Below are 20052 nucleotides of genomic sequence, written 5' to 3' on the forward strand. Positions count from 1 at the left end.
GTGCACACCATGTAACAATCAGAGGACAACTTGACAGTAGTTGGTTCTTTCCACTTTGTGGTCCCAGGCAGGAATGGAGCTCAGGTTCTTGGGGTTGGTAACCAAGCACCATTACCCGCCGAACCACCCTCAGTTGTCATTTTTTGATTATTTGAAATCTCATCATTTTTAGTTTGTTGTAGCCATCATTTGTCTCTGACTTAAAAGGACAGTTGTCAGAATTTAGTGATTGCAAAATCCTTTTTGTAAATAGAAGAGTCCATAGAATCATTCTTGTGCTTTGGTTCCTGTTGGCAGGAGAAGGCAAGTGATGATTTAACTCCTGAATTTCTAATAGCAGGGTCTTCACCGAGCTCAAGCAGCAGTAATTCTGTCAACCCCATAGCCTCACTTGGAGCCCTGCAAACATTAGCCGGAGCAACAGCTGGCCTCAACGTGGGCTCATTGGCAGGTAATGAGCAACCCCTGGTTGTCATCAGGCTACTTTTATAAACTGACCCAGTATAGAAGTACTAATAGAAAGATTGTTTTGGCCCAAGAAAAGTTAGAAATAATCATGGGATTGTGTTAGATCTGAGGTAAATCCAAACTCTGCTGCTTAGCCAGCTATAACCTTGGACCATCGTTCTAATACTCATTTTCTCATCTGCAAAGCAGAAGTAATAGAATACTTTGGAGGGTGCTTAGAAATGAGGCCAGGTGGTGGTGGCACATGCCTTTAATCCCAGTACCTAGGTGGGAAAGGGAAGTGGACATCTGAGTTCAAAGCTGGCCTGATCAACAGAACAAGTTTCAAGCCTGCCAGGAGAATGGAGAAATCTTGTCCTGAAAAATCCAAAACAAGCAAGCAAAATCCTGCCCCCCACCCCTGCCCAAATGAAATTAAATCAGCAACTGGAAGAACATTAAATCAGCTGTTAAGAACACCTACTATTTCCAGAGGGCCTGGGTTTGATTCCCAGCATCCCCATGATGGTTCACAGCTATCTGTCTATAACTTCATTCCCAGGGGATCTGACACCTTCTTTTGGCCTTTGGGTGCGGAGTGAATGTCGTGCACAGAATTTTAAAATACAAAAAAAGCTTTTACAAAGATAATGTTAAATGAGGACATAGAGCCTGGTAGTAGTAATCTTAGTGCTGGGAAGATAGAGGCAGGTAGATTTCCAAATCCATCCTGGTCTACAGAACAGCTAGGGCTACACAGAGAAACAGAACAAACAAAAGCCAGAGAGAGAGGGGGTCGGGGGGTAGAATAGGTAAAGATGAAAAATGGACCTAATCATTTGTGAGTGGTGTCAATTCTTCCATGTGCTAGAAAACAGTAACAAAGAGAGTGGTGATGAGATGTGGGATTTATAATATTCACAGTAGCATCAAGGTCTGAAATGGGACTAGTCAGATGAATAGTCTAACTCAATGGGTAGTTAAAAGGGAAATTAAAAGTCACCTTTTGGGGGGAGAGGTCCGTTTTTTAGTAACTTAAGTGTATCTGTCTTTAGTATCAGTTGAATCTTTCTAGTATATTAATCTTGCTCTTCCTCCAAGGAATGGCTGCTTTGAATGGTGGTCTGGGCAGCAGTGGCCTTTCCAATGGCACTGGGAGTACCATGGAAGCCCTTACCCAGGCGTATTCTGGTATCCAGCAATATGCTGCTGCAGCCCTCCCCACTCTGTACAACCAGAATTTATTGACACAGCAGAGTATTGGTGCTGCTGGAAGCCAGAAGGAAGGTAAGTGCACCAGGATTAGGTTTGAGGTTAGGGGCAAGGGAAGTTAGGTAGACTAACATTTTCCCAACCAAGGCCAAGAACAAATTGAGGAAGACTATGAAGTCCAGTGCTTTTTGCCCATTGGGGGGTGGGAGGGGGTGAATCAGAATCTCATAGATCCTCTTAGGATAGAACTTAGTTTTTAAATAAAGAAACAAATAAACATTGAAATTGATCTGGCCACTTGACAAGAATCTTATAATCTACCAGAAGACTGTCTAAATATTCCTCTTAGGTGCATCATTTGACATTTTTCTCTTTGACTGATATATGTCCTAAATGAGACACCAAGATATGATGGGATGAAGTGAGATAGCTGGTAGGTTTGATGGAGTGAGAAGTACATGGATAGAAATGGGATTATATCCTTTGATAGAAATGGAATTAAATTTAGGAGAGATGTCATTGACAGTTCCTGCTGGCACCTTAGTGTTTAGGTTTGACTGGGTTTTTATAACCATGGTTTGATAAGGTGTCACACTAATGTAAGAAAAACAAGTAGCCTTTTTGGCTTTAGTGTGTAAACCAGTATTAAGAGACCTGGAGAATGTGAAGAAGTAAATCAAGAGTGTGTATAGCAGAAAAAGAGTAGTAGGGCACAGAGATGGCAGGTGCATGGACCTGGAAGCCACAGTGGGCCATGTAGTTGACAACTTAGTCACTCTTCCTTAGAAAATCACATTGTAAGTAGAGAAAATATATTTTCCTATGAGTCTAGTGTTAATCACGGGCACTTTTGTGTGTGTGTTGGGGGGTGGGGAGGGTTGTGTGTGTTTTTTCAAGACAGGGTTTCTCTGTGTAACAGCCCTGGCTGTCCTGGTCTTGAATTATAGACCAGGCTGGCTTTGAACTTACCCCTAAAGAGTACTGGGATTAAAGGTGTGCACCGCCATGCCCAGCTTCGTGGGCACATTTTTAAAATGTCTTTTTTTTTTTTTTTTTTTTTTTTTTTTAACTGAGATGTAGTTTAAGTAGGATTAAATTAAAAATTTGCCCATTTTGGTATAAAGCTCTGAGTTTCTGTGGTGTTGAAACACCCACCACAACGAGAGGCCGTTATGAATATCCCCTAAAAGCTCCCTAGCTCCCGTCATCATTTGCTGCTCCATTCCTGCCTCTGGCACCACCCATCTGTCATCCTTTAGTGCTGCCTAAACACAGTTTTGAAAACTAATTTTTTATTGTTGTTTACTTGCTTTTGTTTTTGAGGCAGGTCTCACTGTGTAGCCCAGGCAGACCTTGAATTGAGAGCCTCCTCTTTTAGCCTCCTGAACGGTAGAACTATAGGCTGAAACATGTTTTGACTATATAGCTAGCCCAAAGGACGTTTCTCCTCCTTTTTCTTGCTCCCTGTAGTCTCCAGTTGGTTTTACTACTGTACTTGCAGATCTGCTGTCTTTCTGATCCCTGTGTACCCTCTCTGGCAAGGTGTGGGCCCTTAACATTCTTCCATGAGCCAGGCAGAGAATGGCCCACAATGCAGAGGCCACTGGGTCTTTGTGAGTTTGAGCCTGGTCTACGTAGTGAGTTCCAGAACAGCCAGAGCCTTATAATGAGACAACACACACACCACCACCACTACCAGTCTTTAATCTCAGCACTTGGGAGGCAGAGGCAGGTACCAGAGCTACATGAGTAAAACTTGTTTCAGAAAAAAAAATTCTTCCATGAGATGACACATGGTTACATGCAAGGGAAGATCTAATTTTGGAATTATTGCCTTCTATTTAGAGACTCTGTCTAGTTCCCCCTCAGAGAATACATTTGTTGAGATTCTGCTAGTGTTGGTATAGATGGGAATGAGAGACCATTGACCCTTGGGGATGAGCATACTTAATACTGACACTCTTCCAATCAATGGATATCTGAAGGTCCAGAAGGAGCCAACCTGTTCATCTATCACCTGCCCCAGGAGTTTGGAGACCAGGACTTACTGCAGATGTTTATGCCCTTTGGGAATGTCGTGTCTGCCAAGGTTTTCATAGACAAGCAGACAAACCTAAGCAAGTGTTTTGGTATGTTGACTTCTCTTCTGGTGTCAGAATGGGGTTAAGTATTTTGCCACTGAGAAAGAGAAAGTGGCTGCTGACAAATTCAGAAAAATCTGAATCTGGGTGTAACCTTAGCAGATCATATGACCTCTTTCTGAGCTTTAGTTTTATCTGTAGTAAAGGTAGTGATTTCTGCTCACAGTATTGGTCCAGAGGAAATAGTGTATAGAACTGGCTTTGCAGGGGGAGACAGGGTGCTGGTAAATGTCAGGTGGTACCACCAGCCAGAATTTTCATGCATGCTGAGAACAACTGAGAACTTTTTGTACAAGGACTGAGATTGCTTGCGTTATTAGGTTCCTCACCGAGATTTCTGCTTGGACATACAGGTTTTGTAAGTTATGACAATCCTGTCTCAGCTCAAGCTGCCATCCAGTCCATGAACGGCTTTCAAATTGGAATGAAGAGGCTTAAAGTGCAGCTCAAACGTTCGAAGAATGATAGTAAGCCCTACTGAGTGCTCCCCTCTGAGACTGGAGTGAGAAGATCTTCTGGTAAGTGGGGGAGGAGCGCCCTTAATCATTCGAAGCCCTAAGGCTGTGTGCTGACAGCCCTGGACCCTGATCCCTGCCACTCTCGCAGGCACAGCTTGCCCTGAAGACTCAGCTACTGCCTTCTGTGGGAGTGTCGCTTCGTACAGAGGACAAGTGTATGCTTTGGTTTCCAGTGTTTTACTTTGGAGTTTAGGTGCCATATCCTGAGGGGTTTTGTTTTGTTTTGTTTCTTTTTTTCTTTATTTAAAGTTTGCTGTGTTTGTAACCAGTTTGTTGAGAAGGACCAACACCAGTTCACCTTGAGGAAGAGAGAAATGGGTTAGAAGATAAGTAGAACATGCCCCAAACCATGGAAAGAGGGCTGAGCAGAACAGAACGTTGGTCCCCAAAGTCTCTCTCCCTGAGTGCAAGTGTGGGTAGAGTGAGAACGAAGTCTAATGAGGGCAAGGCAGAGTGGGTGAGGTGGCATCTAGACCCCTTCAGAACTGCTGCTTTTTGTGGAAATGCTGAGCTTATGCCATCTCTTTTTCTAATTTTTGTCCTGGATTTCTGCCCTTCTTTCCTAAAAAGGGGGTAGCGAATCCTGGGAAATAACGCACTTTTCATTTAGCCTGAAATATGCAAATAACAGGGAGACAGATACCATGACCAGCCGGCCCAGCCTGCCATTCATGTTACATCGCCCTGCCTGGTTGGTGTCTTTTGGGGGAAGCTGCCAGAGAGGTCATTTTAGGTTATTTCAGCATGAAGTTAGACTATGCCCATTTCCGGCAGTTTCTTTTGAAGAAAGTCTGTGGAAGTTCACTACACCTCCTTCTTTGGCCACAATTTTCTCATGAGGGCAGACCTAAGAAGCTCTTAGCTAACAAGGGCACAGCTTATGGGCAGAGCCCATCAAGAAGCCATTTGATGGAAGGGAGACCTGCTTCTTAGTGTGTCTGAATCAAAGTCTCTTCAAGAAGGTTCAGAAGTGCACTTCTGCCTCCTTAATGAAAGTATCCCAAAAGCTGTATCCCCATAAAGGTCTGGCAAGCCTCTCCTCTAGCCACTCTAGCCCTACTTTCTGTCCTTAAAGACAGAAGAGAGAATACAGGAAGTTTACAGGCTTCATATGATTTAGTGTTCATTTACCTCAGTATTAACCCATGTTCATTTTGTCATGCTTACAGTAAGCTCCCCGCTGCCTTTCACGGGTCTTGTCCCACACAGCCTCTGGGCTCTCCTCCGCCAAGAAAAGCTATTGGGAATATGTATCCGAGCAGAGGTGGCCCTAAGCGTATGATTAATAGTCACAGCCAGGCCCTGGGTTCCTATGTCATTGGAAGCTTAAGCCTCACAAGTTAAAAGTCTTGGCTTCCAGCAGCAGAGATAAGAAGGGGCTAGCCTGCTTTAAGTCAGATGGGGACACTCTCCTTGTCATGCTGTCCCTGTGAATAACAAACAGGGATTGACCATCTTGCTGTTGTACAGAAAGTTGTTAGTGGTACGATATCCGCTGTTCTCTTATAGTGATAAGTTGAGTCTGTTGTCCTCTTAAACATGAAACATATACTTCTTAAGCTGAACCACGTAAACTTGAATTCTGTGCACTGGGAGAAGTGTCCTGTGTTTCAAGATAAAAGTGTTTTAAAGGCTTCCAGGGTAATGATGGGATTTTTTAAAATAATGCAAAAAAATAAAAAAGAAAAAAAAAAACTTAAAAAGAAAAAAAAAAAAAAGAAAAAAATGCTAGGTTGGGAAGGCACTGCACTGCTCTGAATCCCAACCGGCTGGAACCAAGAATGTTGTTTCTATTTTTATAGAAGTTTTATACAGCTCCGGGGTGGAGAATATTTATTACCTAAATTATATCTCTGGAAAAGGCCAGGATTTTGTAGAATCCAGAATGTGATTGTTGTACACACAGGGTGCTGTGTATGATTGAAACTACTGACTTTCTGTGACCGTTTGCAGCCCAGGTAACCTGTCCAAGGGGAAGGCTAACATTAATGCTGTGAATTGGCGGAGGCGAGAGCTGTGCTCCATAGGGTGCTGCCAGTGCTGTGCTCCCTAACCTTCTGTTCTGTCTTCCTCCTTGGCCAGAACACCACGTTCTTCTTCCTTCTTCCGGCTTCCCTCTATCTCTCCCATTTGTCCACAGATTGGTCCTGTGCTCCAGGACCATATGAAACCTTCCTAATGATATTAGAAGCAAAGGAGTGTCACCACCTTTGGAACAGACCCCAAACTTCATACCTACTTGTGATTTCTAAAAAGAGCACTTGCCTCAGCAGAGCCATGGTCTGCTCAGCCAGCCAGCCAGCCAGCTGGGGAGACCATGTACTTCTGTTATCCATTTGCCCAGTGCATCAGCACAGCAGTAGCACTGTCCTTGAGCACAGTTCTCTCCCCAGGCCAAAGATGGTTTTGTTGAAGACGCTGCTCCCCTATAAGTCTTGATGTGAAAGGGCTCAGCTAGAGTGGAGACTGAGGTGAAGTCTTAAGCAGTCCGTTTCTGTTTTTGTGGAGGTTTCACTTACAGTGTGTTTTCTGCTGTAGTTTTGTTTCATGGATTATATCATGCCACTGATTTGCCTTCAGTGCAGCCCAACCACTGTCTCCTGGGTTCCACACTGGTGGCCAGGGAGTGTGGCCAGGGCTTATGTGGAAGCTTAGGGCTTGGATTTCTGGGAACAAAAGGCCATCCTAGGATTGAGCAAGAAACTCTGACCCTATACCCTAAATAGTCTCCCCACTCTAGTTAGCATCTTTTGTTGCTGAGACCCTGCTTGCCCAGAGACTGTCTTGATGTGTTAGGTGCTTTGTGGGAAATCCAAGCCTTAGGTTCCCTTCTGTCTCTGGCAGTTGGATGTTCTCTTGGTGTCCTTCATGTCCTTTTGAACTTTTCCCTGTGTCCATTGTTAGCATGTGCAAAAGTTCTTGTCATTCCCCACCCCTGCCCTTCCCCGCCTCCTCATTTCAGGGCTGCATACAGTGAGTGTCCTGTTCTCTCTCTCTGTTTGGATGTATTGCTCTGTGTAACTCAGTGGATCTCCCTCTTTCTGGTTTGTTTTTTTTTCTAGATTCCTGCCGTTTGTTCATCGTTGTGCCTAAAGCATGTCGATGTGGCGTCAAGTACATCGTCCAAATCCCTGTCTCTTCAGCTTCTCTGATGCTTGAACTCTCACCTTTGACCTTGTGTTGACCTTTGATGCTGATGTGTATTTTATTATGTTTGTTTCTTTCTTTGTTTTTTCTTTTTTCTTTCTTTTTTTTTTCCCTTTTGTGCTGCCAAATTGGTTTTGCTAGAACGACTGCTGAAGGGAAAATATTTAAACTTGCATTTGAATATAAAAAAAAATCTATTTTTCTAGAACTTCATAAGATAACCACTTGATTTTGTGATTCCAATTCTTTGTACCTGTCTCAGAGCAGCCCTGCTAGCACATGCCGTGTGGTGTCTGTGTTCCTGTGAGCACACAGCCAGTCCGCTTCCAGGCTTGTTCCTCTGTGTGCTTAGTTTTAAAGACAACTTTGAAATAAACAATGAAATAAAAGATGTCACTAAAATATTTGAGGCTCCTGAACACATTTTGCTGACATAGTTTTGGGGCTTGAGGAGACCGCATGTTGTTATTGATTTTTGTTTTTCTGAGTTCTCAACTGCAGAAAATGTCTGAAATGCACCCTACCCCCATTCCCTTTTCACTGGGTGCTGAGGTTTGGGCCTCAGCTAGCCTTTTCCTTTTGTGGTTCTTCCTGAAGCAGCCCTGCAGGGAAGCCCTAGGGTCCCTCTTCTCCCCTCGCCCGGCTCAGCCAGCTCACACCCATGCTTCTTCCTACAGTCTCTACAGCAAAATGTGATGCTTTCCATTTTTTTGGGTTTTGTATTGTTTTTGCCTTTTTGTTTTGAATTTTTCCTTTCCTACTAAGATTATGCCCAGAAAAAACAAGTTGTGCATGTTTCCTGCTGTTTCTTCACACCTTCGTATGTATCACCTTCACCTCTCTGTTTTCTATAGTTTGTGCAAAAACTGACTGATTTAAAGGGGTTTCAAAGAAGATGTTTTAAATTGTTATGGGGTTGATTTTTTTTTTTCCTCAAGATTGTATTGTTTTATTTTGAAGTGGCAACTTTCTCCTCTGTTGCCCTTAGAGTGTTTGCCTGTGCACTTAGACTGTCACTCTTTGTGGCCTCCAGGTCTCAGTGGGGGATCCAGGAGGCTGGCTGCTCTGCTCAGGGAGTACAGGTGGGGGCAGAGAGGCAGAAGCAGAACCAAAGGTGGCTGTGGGTAGGCAGGAGGCTAGATCACAGAGGGAGGGAGGGAGGTATGGAGGGAGGGAGGGAGGGCACTGCTTCTGACTACCCAGAGGGGGCCCGTCTGTGCACTGAGTGGCAATACACCTGCCTGCCTGCCTGCGCTTTTCCTAGGTGACAAGCACAATAAATACTACAGTCTTCACACTGTTTACAGCTCTGGGCACCAACCACCCCACACTGGCTTTTCACTATGGCTCCACTCTTAACTTAGCTAGTAGAGTTGGGGCAAGGGCAAGAATTTGTTTTTAAATTGGGTGAAGAGCCAGATAGCTACTGTCCACGGGTGCCAGGCCAGCCGGTTCTTTGGTTTCCTAAGGGAAACTTAACCCTCTTCTCTTGTAGCACCATCCAGCCTCAGGGTCTTGGGGACTTGGAAGAATGTGAATAGAGGAGGAGAGGCTAGAGGAAATGAATAGGCAGGGATGGATCTGTGAAGAGCAGAGGCAGGGGAGGGGGGATTTGACAGATCCCACTGAGACTTAAGCACTGGTGGTAGGGGAAGTGGAAGCAAGATTGTCCAGCAAAGGGTGGCAAGGTGCAGCAAGGGATGGCGGTGGGGAGGAGAAGCACTGTCTAGCATCATCCACTCCCTGGTAATGAAGGGACTCCAGCACAGTTTCTGCTCTGGGACCCCTACAGGTTGCTCAATATATTATGCTTGAGGCCACCTTACTAGGAAGAAATGGCAGCCAAGTGGGGGACCCCTGTAAGTAGGCTGCTTAATGTCCTGGAAGGGATGGCAGGATGGAAAGAGGCCAGAGCCTAGCGTGAGATAGCATGAGAGAGCCTGCTGTGTGCCCACAGTCTGACTGCACAGAGCGCCTCTGTTGGCAGGAGGTGCTGAGGCCCCCTTCCTGTGTACTGAGAAGCTGTGTTTGCCAATATAGTTTGCTTTCAATTCCAAGAGGAGCTCTGGGAAAACCTGTGGATAAAACCAAATGCCAAATGTTGGACATTGTTTCCTTTTCCTTTTCTCTCTGATCGTTTTAATTGTTCTGTAGTGGTTTTAATGGATTTGAGACCCTGGAGCGGCAGCTGCCTTTCTGATTTCCAGCTGCTTTTTGTGAATAATTTAAAAAGAAAAAAAAAAGAAACTTTACATTTTGGAGACAAACCTGTGTGAGTTTTTTATTGGTACAAACGTTGTATTTAACACTAGGGGTTTTGTACAGTTTTTTGCCTTTTCTACTAGAAAACAATGTAAAGTGATTTCACAATGTGAAGAGAAAACAATTGCCACTATGACCAAACGCACAGTCTGTTCTGCAGCAACAACGGGATTCAATCAACTCAAAGTCGTGATTCAGCCGTAGAGATGCTTTTTCTTGACCTTGTTTGAGCTTTCCTTTTTTCCTGTTTGATTTATAAAAGACGTCTTTTGTGTGTGAACTTGTGTTGTACTCTGTAGAAAATTATGGATTTTGCTTTAATGGTTTTAAAAAAAAAAAAAAAAAAGGGCAAGAAGAGCCCTTGTCGCTTTTCTTACCTAATCACAGTTTGTGTAGTGGATTAAAAAAGAAAAAAGTTGTTAAAAGTTTGGAGCAAGGGAGTATGTGTTTAAAAGGACTCTCCTTCCTTTTTGTGTGTTTTTCCTTTTGTCCCAATGGGGAACCTAAATCTGTTTTAATTGCACAGACACACGGACAAAAAGTCATTTTGTATCTGCCAAGTGTGGTACCTTCCTTTGTTTATTTGCTATTAAACTGTTTGAGAAGAACTGTTTGTCTTCAGAGTTGTTGATTGCCAGTGCCGGGAGGTGGGGATGGGTTTGGGGGCGGCTTCCATGTTGACAGACCTGATGATGATTCTGCTGAACCCATACAAAGCTCCTAGAGGAAAAGACAGGTTCTTTCTGGACTGCTACTTGTGTGGCATGTCCGCATTCCACAGGGTCACCATAATATGGAAACACCTTAAAACATTTTGGTAGCTTTGATTTTTGTTCTCCCTCTTCTATTACAGCTGATGGCCCATGTGAGTCCTAGATCATGGCCTTCACTCCAAGCCTTTAGTCTCCAGCCCAAAAAGTAGTTAGACCTCCTTCAGTAAACTCCTCAGGTATTCTAGATCATTCTCTAATGAAGCCCCCTGCCTAGGACTGCCTTTGAACTTCTGGGAGCTTGTAGTTGAGCTATTGGGTCTGGCTGAGCAGAACTGTCTTTGTGCAGTCCTTCACTACATCTGTCATCCTACATGGAGACTCCTGGTAACTGGGTAGTCCAGTCTTCATAGACCTGACACCTCTCTGGAAGCTACCGCTAACTTGTGGCTCATGGGCAGACTTCAGTTCTCTTCTCGGTGCCCCACTATTTGGGGTGGGTCTGGTGAGTAGTATTTCTTGATGTATAGCCTGCCTTCTAGTGCCTAGTGGTACACTAGCATGTGCTAGGCTCTGGAAAAGCGGGCAGGAGAGCAGCCTCTCCTTAAACTCAAGCATTTTCTGGACATTTCCGTTTGATATTCACATAAAGACTATAGAGATCTTGTCAACCACACTTGCCTTTAATTACTGTTTTTCAGGTCTCCATTTCTATTCTCCCCAACCCTCCAAGACAGAATCTTGTGTGCCCCCAGCTGACCTTACAGTCAGGAGCCTTCCTGCCTCAGCCTCCCAGATGCTGAAATGACTATCATGCACTTCCACGCCTGGCTTTAAAATGTGTTTCAAATCAGAAGCCTGGGGCAGGGGACGTAGCTCAATAGTCGAACGCTTGCTTAGGGCATATGAGGCCCTGAATTTGATCCCCAACACTGCAGAAATAGAAACAGAACTTTATAGGAATTTTCAGGTATTCACCCTAGCTAATGTCCATTGGACTATGAGCTGCAGTAAATTTACATGGGAAACATGTGGAACTCAGTATAATCTGTCTTTACATCATTCCTGGGCAGTATTGCTTGCCCCCTCCCCATCTACATACTAACAAGTTCATTGAAAAGCAGCTGTGCTGTTGCTAGACTATGGAGCACTCAGATGAAGCCGTCCAACTCCCAGAGAGAAATGTCTCAAAAGCAAACACTAGTGGTTAGTTAACCAGCTTGTCATAGGCAGTTTCAGTGACCCCAGGCTCCAGTGGGGAGAGACTCCATGAGGCCTTGTGGCTCTCATACCGTCCACCTGACGTCCTGAGGTGGCTACAGCTTTGCCTCTGTTGGGAGTTTTGATGTTGGAGGGAATTACTGATCACTACTGCTCCTGCAGAAGGGCCACCACCTGTGGAAGTCAGGGCTCAGTACATAGCCCTAGCAAGCATAGGACCATTATGTCATCAGATCAACTTCCAACTCGCAGTGCCGGGGTTTAAAGTGTGAGCCACCTCATCTGCCCTTAATGTTTTTATTTTTATGCATTCATACAAAATGTGCTGTCTGAACTGTCCTTATATAGTGTGGCATTTAAGTACAGTCTGTGTTTGTGCCACCATTGAATTTAAATGGCTTTTTAAATTTTGGGTTTTTTGGGGGGAGGGGGTTGATTTGGTTTGGTTTTTTGAGACATGCTTGTCTGAGAAAAATAAATCTGCTAATAATGTAATGATGTAAGATGTCTATTAAGCATCCTCCTGGGTTCTGTATTTCATACTCTGACGAAATGGTGTGCTCAGAGCCTTACCTTAATGGTTTCCTGTTGACAAATGCCTTTCTCTCTCTCTCTCTCTCTCTCTCTCTCTCTCTCTCTCTCTCTCCTCTCCTCTCCTCTCCTCTCCCTCTCCTCTTTCTCTCTTCTCTCCCTCTCTCTTTCTCTCTCCTCTCCCTCCCCCTGCTGTTTTTTGGTTTGGGGTTTTTTTTGGGGGGGTGGGGGGCAGAGTCCTAAGTACCCCAGGCTAGCCTCAAACTAGCTGTGTAGGAAAATGACTTTGAGCTCTCGATCTTCCTGCCTCTGCTTTCTACATTCTCGGATTATGGCCATGAGTCACCATGTCTGGCTCACATTTGATTCTCTTTGACTGCAATGCATGGCAGTGTATGCCTTTAATCCTAGCACTGAGGGGCAAGTGGGTATCTTACAGGCCAGCCTGCTCTACATTGTGGACTCCTGGCTAGCCAAGCTTACATAGTGAGACTCTGACTCAAAAAAAAGGGGGTAGGGGCTGGAAAGCTGGCTGGTTCTGTGGTTAAGAGCATGGATTGTTCTTGCAGAGGACCCCCAAGTTTGGCTCCCAGCTCCCATACTGGGCTTGTTCATGCCTTGTAACTCCAGCTGGGCATCTGCAGTAAGTGTACAGTTAACCACATGCAGTGACACAGACATAATTAAATCTTTAAGAAGCAGGGTAGGGGGCTAGAGAAATGGCTCAGCTGTTAAGAGCACTGACTGCTCTTCCAGAGGTCCTGAGTTCAATTCCCAGCAACCACATGGTGGCTCACAATCATCTGTAATGGGATCCAATGCCCTCTTCTGGTGTGAGCTACAGTGTACTCATGTATATAAAATAAATCTTTAAAAAAAAAAAAAAAAAAATCAGGGTAGTAGAGCTGCCCTCTCAGTCGTTGCCTTGGGATTGGGATTCTGCGTTTCTGAGATATGTAAATTAAGTGGTAGAGTGAACATCTTTCAGTTTAATGACATACCTAAAAGTTGTTGCTCTTCTTTACAACTTAACTAGACAGGGGGGGTGGGGAGGGGGGGGATACTGCTTGTTCAGTAAAGTGCTTGCCATGAAGACTTGAACTTAGCCCCCACCCAAAGAAGCCAGGCATAATAAGGGCACACCTGTAGTTTTAATACCAGGGAGGCAGAGACAGATGTTGGGGCATGCTGGCCAGGCAGCCTAACCCTGTTTATTCTCCCTGGATTCAAAGAGAGACTCCCATCTGAAAAAATAAAAGTGTTGATGGGGCTGGAGATTAAGAGTACTGGCTAAAAGACTGGGGTTTGCTTAGCAGCACCCACCCACCCACAAGGTTGGTTATAACTATCTGTATAACCAGGAGATTCACACCTAGCCTTCATGGGCGTTATGTACACACAATACACAGACATACATATAAGCAAAATAACAATACACTTAAAATAAGGTAGAGAGTAATTACGGAATAATTACCATATTCTGTCCTCCATGCACATGTAAACACTCGGTATATAGTTTAGATATGTCTAGCTAACATGCAGAAGTCCTGTTTGATTCTTGGAACCACAAAAATTCAAGTTGATGTCAAAAGTAGTTTGGTTCTGATGTTTTATTTGTTTTTGAGAAAGGTCTCAATTTAGTCTTGGCTTTCCTGGAACTCCTTGTGTAGACCTGGCTGGCCTTAAAGTCACAGAGGTCCACCTGCCTTTGCCTCTGCCTCCTAAATACTGGAATTAAAGGCATGCACCCCCATACCCAGCTTGGTTTAGTTGTTTGGGTTTTTTTTTTGGGGGGGGGGTGTTTTTGTTGTTTTTGAGGTAGAGGTCTCATGTAACCCAGGTTGGTCTCAAACTATGTCACTGAAGATGACCTTGAACCTCCTTTACCTCAAGCACTGGGATTAGAGAGAAACACTCTCCCCCCACCCCCCAGTTTATGTAGCCCCCCCAGTGCTGGAGGCTGGACCCAGGCCTTCATAGATACTAAAAGAACACTGCCAACTGAGCTGTAGCTAGTTTTAAACTTTTGTTTGTTTTGTTTTTAAAACAGGATTTCTACATAGCCCTGACTGTCCTGGAACTTAATCTGTAAACCAGGCTGATCTCAAACTCGCCTTTTATGATGTTTAAAGTCTGATTTTATGTCTCTAATACAGATGGTATCTTAAACAGTTTGTATTCCCTTATGAAATGTTTCTGTGATGGCCCACCACCTCGATGCTTGTTTGTTGTCTGTCTGCAGTGACTTTCTTGATAAGCACACAGAGTGTTCTGTCGGATGCTACATTCATCTAAGCAGCCCAGTCTCTGATTCAGAAAAAGCCACCAGAAAGGAAAACCAAATTTTCCCTTCACCTCTGGGAATGTCACACTGATATCATAGCATTTCCCTCCAGGAGAGATGGAGACTTTGTGACTCTCAAGCACTGATTCCTGGGATCTTCTCCATCCACTACCCTCTAGGGTTTAAATTACTTTGCATGTGTGGCCTTTGTCTCTGAAGGGGAAGCTCTGGTAATAGGGAGGTCTTTTGTTTTTTTCTAAAGGAAAGTTATCTTGGCTTGAGAAACTGAACTGTCAACTGGGAAAGGCACATTTCCTGTCCTAGCTACACCCCCACACATACAAGCTGGGAGTTTGGGGCTTGCTTGCTTGCTTGTTTTTTTGACAGACTTAACACAGCTCTGACTGCAGATCAGGCCGCTCTTGTAGTACAGATCCTGCCTCCCAAGTGCTGGGTGTAAAGGCTTGCACTATAGTGTCTTCTGAGCTGGAAGATTTTAAAAGTTGGGAGCCCATCCCAGTGCAATTACCCCATTGGATTTTAGAGTGGTGCTGCTATTGAACATCCAAAATTGAGAAAGTTCTCATCACTCTAGAGGCCATATTCATGAATAGTCATTTTCCTAGCCCCCGTTGACTAAGCTACTTTCTTTGTGTTTGTTTTTCAAACTAAGGTGTTTTAGTTTGGGTTGTATTGCTGTGAAGAGATACGATGACCAAGCTCTTAATTTGGGCTTACGGTGTAAGAGGTTCAGTCTGTTATGGTGGGAAGAATGGCATCGTACAGACATGCTTAGTGCTGGAGGAGCCAAGAGTTCTACATCTTGATTGGAAAGCAGCCAGGAGACTGAAATTCCATACTGGGCAGAGCCTAAGCCTAGGAGGCTTCAGAGCTCAGCTACACAGGGACATACTTCTAACAGCAAGGCCCCACCTCCTAAAAGTGCCACTCCCTCGAATACATAAAGCTGTAGGGGCTAAACCTATTAAAACCACCGTAACAGGGTTTCTCTGTGTAGTCCTGGCTGTCTTGGTGCTCAGATCTATAGGCCAGGCTGGCCTGGAACTCAAGAGATCCACCTGTCTCTGCTTCCCAAAGACTAGGATTAAAGGTGTGTGCCACCACCACTGGCTTTTAGATAGCCTGCATCCTGAGGTGGCTTCTCCTTTCTTTCTCTTATAAATCTACTCAATGAGTAAGTATCCTACCAGCTGGCTGGGCCCTTTCCAGCCCTTTGAGCTTGTCTTTCATCTTGTTTCAAAAACACCCTAACCTATCTGTCCTTTCCCACTTCCCTTCCCCTAATGGGACTTGCCGCATCCTGAAACTGTAGGGTAGTAGTTCTCAACCTTCAAATGCTGTGACAGACACAGTTCCTCGTGCTGGGATGACCATAAATTGTATTGCTACTTCCTAACTGCAATGTTGGTACTATTAGGAATCTTAATGTAAATGTCTGGTGTGCAGGATATCTGATGCGACCCCCCAAAGGGGTCCTGACCCACAAGTTGAGAACTATTGCTCTGGACCTACATCTTTCCAAACAGTTTCCCCATTAGCTTCTGTAATTTTTTTTTTTTTTTTAAGTTAAGATATGCCAGTTAGTGGTGGTGTGTGCCTGTAATCCCAGTACTCCACCGGCAGATACAGGCAAATCTCTGAGTTCAAGGACAGTGTGGTCTACCAAGCAAGTTCCAGGATGGCCAGGGTTATACAGAGAATCCCTGCCTCTAAAACAAAAACACAAAAGGGAAGAAGACTTCCTTCCTAGAGAAAGTAGATATACCAGAAGATGGCATTGGATCTGATTACAGGTGGTTGTGAGCTACCATGTGGTTGCTGGGAATTGAACTCAGAACCTCTGGTAGAACAGTCAGTGCTCTTAACTGCTGAGCCATCTCTCCAGCCCAGGGAGACTTTTTTTTTATATGCATGAATGTTTTACCTTCACATGTGTATGTGTGCTGGTATATGTGCCTGGTGTCTTTGAAGCTCAGAAGAAGGGAAACTGGGACTGGAGTTAAAGATGGTGAGTTGCCAAGTATGTACCAGGAACTGAACCTGTGTCCTCTTCTTTAACAAGTTCTTTTACTTCTGAGCCGTCTTCTCATCCCCAAATAAAATATTTTTTTAAATAAAATTGGTTCTTTAGTTGTTCTACCCTAACATTTCAAGTATTCAAAAACATTTGCCATGCTGCCAATGTCTTGGTTACTGTTCTGTTGCTGTGAAGAGCATATCCAAGGCAGTGTATAAAAGAAATTGCATTAATTGGGGGTTTGCTTAGTGAGCCTCTGGCCATTATGGTGGGAAGGATGGCAGCAGGCGGGCAGTCGTTGCGCTGGCGTAGTAGCTGAGACCTTACATCTTACCTGCAGGTTGAAGGCTGAGAGCAAGAGCCTGGGCCTGCTGTAGGAGCTTGAAACCTGTAAGCCTACCTCTACAAACACATTCTCCAGCATGGCCTCTGCTCATCCTTCCAAAGTAGTGCCACCAACCAGGGACCAAGCATTCAAATGTGTGAACCTGTGGAGTCCAGTCTCTTTTAAACCACAACAGCCAGCATAGAACATTTGCATTATTACAGTCAGTTGTTGGACTGTTCTACATGGTGCTTCTCTAGGATCTGGAGAGATAGCTTAATGGTTATAAGCAGGTTTTGCTCTTGCGGAGACCCAGATTCTATTCCCAGCACCTACATCATAGTTCACAACCACCTGTAACTCTAGTTGCAAGGCACCTGAGTTACCTTCTTCTAACCTCCAAGGACACTGAGCATGTGCATAAAATGTAGTAATTAAACATTTTGAAAAATAAGGGTTTAAAAAAAACTCCTTAATTCCAGGACGTAGAAGGAGAATCACAGGGTTCAAAGCTACCCTGGGCTACATAGAGAAACTAGTTGAAAGAAAATGGGCCAGGATGTGATGCAGTTTGTAAAAGTACTAGACTAGCAAGCGCTAGGTTTGATTCCCAGCATTGGAGAAACTGGATTTCATGGCACTGTAGGTTGTAGAGGCCAGAGGGTCAGAAGGGCAAGGTCATCCTTGTCTCCAAGGCAAGTTTGAGACCATCCTGGGCTACATGAGACGCTGGCTTAGAAAAGGAGGGGGAAAATCACCACAGCAGCTCCAGTCCTCCCAGCACCAATGAACATGGGAAGATAGAAGCTGTCTTAGTTAGGGTTTCCATTGCTGTGAAGAGGCACCATGACCAAGGCAACTCTTATAAAGGAAAACATTTAATTGGAGCTGGCTTATAGGTTCAGAGGTTTTAACCATTATCATGGGAGGAAGCATGCAGGCAGACATGGTGCTGGAGGAGCCAAGAGTTCTACATCTTGATCTGAAGGTAGCAGGGAGGAGATGACCTCTCACTGGCCAGACTTGAACATATATATGAGACCTCAAAGGCCACCTCCTCAGTGGCACTCTTCCTCCAACAAAACCACACCTAACAATGCCATTTCCTCTAAGCCAAGCATTCAAACACATATGTCTTTGGGGGCTATCTTAGTCAGGGTTTGGATTCCTGCACAAAACAAGAAGCAAGTTGGGGAGCAAAGGGTTTATTCAGCTTACACTTCCACATTGCTGTTCACCAAAGGAAGTCAGGACTGGAACTCACACAGGGCAGGAACTTGGAAGCAGGAGCTGATGCAGAGGCCATGGAAGGGCGCTGCCTACTGGATTGCTTCTCCTGGCCTATTCAGCTTCCTTTCTTACAGAACCCAGGACTACCAGCCCAGGAATGGCACAACCCACAATGGGCCTTCCCACCTTTAATCACTAATTGAGAAAATGCCTTATAGCTGGACCTCATGGTAGCATCTCCTCAAGGGAGGCTTTCTCTGTGATAACTCTAGCTTGTGTCAGGCTGACACAAAACCAGCCAGTATAACTGACCCCTTGTCAACTTGACACACAAACATCACTATTAAGCCTCAACCCTCACTTTCTTATTCATCCCCAAGATCTAAATAACTTTAAAAGTCCCTCAGTCTTTACAAATTCTTACATATTAAAATTTCAATCCCTTTAAAATATCCAATCTCTTAATATTCAGAGTCTTTTTACAATTCAAAGTCTCTTAACTGTGGACTCCACTAAAATGCTTCAGGAGGGGAATATATCAGGGCACAGTCACAAAAGCAAACTAGCTGTTCAATGTCTGGGATACACTCACGACCTTCTGGGTTCTCCAAGGACTTGGGTCACTTCTCCAGCTCTCCCCTTTGTAGCACACACCATGTCTTCTAGGCTCCAGCTGCCTGCACTTCACTGCTGTTGCTGTTCTTGGTGGTCACCTCATGGTACCAGCATTTCCAAAACACTGTTGTCTTCTGCTGCAACTGGACTGCACTTTCACAAATAGCCTCTCATAGGCTCTTTTCACGGTGCTAAGCCTCAGCTTCTCTGCATGACCCCTTCAGTCCTGGGCCTTCACCTGCCACTGAGGCTGCACCTTCACCATTGGCCTCTCAGTGCCAGGCATCAGCTGCTACCCCTTCATGTTTCAAAACCAGTACCACCTGGGTGACTTACACATTACCAAGTACAGTTGCCAACACAAGGTACAATGGTGGCTACCTCTGGAGCACAGCTTCTCTGTGCTCTCAGGAAACATTTCCCAGATTTCACCTTAGTGATGCTGGTCTCTCTTTGGTCACTGCTAATTTCTTAGTTCCAGCTAATTAGCATCCATCATCCCAGTAATCAAAGGTTTCACTTCAGTAGTTCTAGTATCTTGTTAATCACAGCCGATTCTTCAGCCCCAGCTAACCAAATCCACAGAATCTTCATAATTAAAACTGCAACGGCCTGATGAAGTCTTTAATCTTACCTCTGAAATTTCACAAGCTAGGCCTCTATCATTTGCACTGTTCTTCCAAGCTCTTACAGAGCATCCTACAGAGCTCTTCACATCCCAGTGGCTCTTCTAAGTTAAAGTTCCAAAATCCTTGCACAGTCCTCCAAACACATGGTCAGGCTGTCAGAGGAATACCCCACTCCCAGAACCAGTTTGTCTTAGTCAGGGTTCGTATTCCTGCACAAAGCATTGTGACCAAGAAGCAAGTTGGAGAGAAAAGGGATTTATTCAACTTACATTTCCACATTGTTGTTCATCACCAAAGGAAGACAGGGCAGGAACTTGGAGGCAGGAGCTTATGCAGAGGCCATGGAGAAGTACTGCTTACTGGATTGCTTACTGGCTTCCTCCTCAACTTTTTTTTTTTTTTCTTTTCTTTTCTTTTCTTTTTTTTTTGAAGACCAGGCTGGCCTCGAACTCAGAAATCCGCCTGCCTTCCAAGTGCTGGGATTAAAGGCGTGTGCCACCACTGCCCAGCCTCAACTTGCTTTCTTATAGAACCCAGGACTACCAACCCAAGGATGGCACCACTCACAATGGGCTGGGCCCTCCCACCCTTGATCACTAATTGAGAAAATGCCTTACAGTTGGATCTCATGGAGGCATTTCCTCAAAGGCTCCTTTCTCTGTGATAACTCCAGCTTGTGTCAAGTTGACACACAAAACCAGCCAGTCAGGAGCCATTCCTATTCAAACCACCACATTCCACT

The 20052-nt window shown here is 44.6% G+C and overlaps 1 protein-coding gene across 10 annotated transcripts in view; it reads left to right on the top strand.

Annotated features, from left to right (window-relative positions):
* Celf1 (CUGBP Elav-like family member 1) overlaps positions 1-10335 on the top strand; it is a 76878-nt gene extending 66543 nt beyond the window's left edge. For 3 of the 10 annotated variants that reach the window (XM_034495180.2, XM_034495177.2, XM_076929199.1), the window contains 5 exons: positions 338-451; positions 1549-1734; positions 3645-3788; positions 4154-4318; positions 7381-10335. In XM_034495180.2, the coding sequence (XP_034351071.1) occupies positions 338-451; positions 1549-1734; positions 3645-3788; positions 4154-4281 (572 nt within the window). In that variant the 3' untranslated portion in view covers positions 4282-4318; positions 7381-10335. Of the gene's footprint in view, positions 1-337; positions 452-1548; positions 1735-3644; positions 3789-4153; positions 4319-4406 lie in introns of all 10 variants that reach the window. The other 7 variants (XM_034495181.2, XM_034495179.2, XM_034495184.2 and 4 more) reach the window with 4 other exon arrangements.
* Positions 10336-20052: the final 9717 nt, after the last annotated feature.

This window comes from Arvicanthis niloticus, chromosome 2 (genome assembly GCF_011762505.2).
Source record: "Arvicanthis niloticus isolate mArvNil1 chromosome 2, mArvNil1.pat.X, whole genome shotgun sequence".
Taxonomy (NCBI): Eukaryota; Metazoa; Chordata; class Mammalia; order Rodentia; family Muridae; genus Arvicanthis; species Arvicanthis niloticus.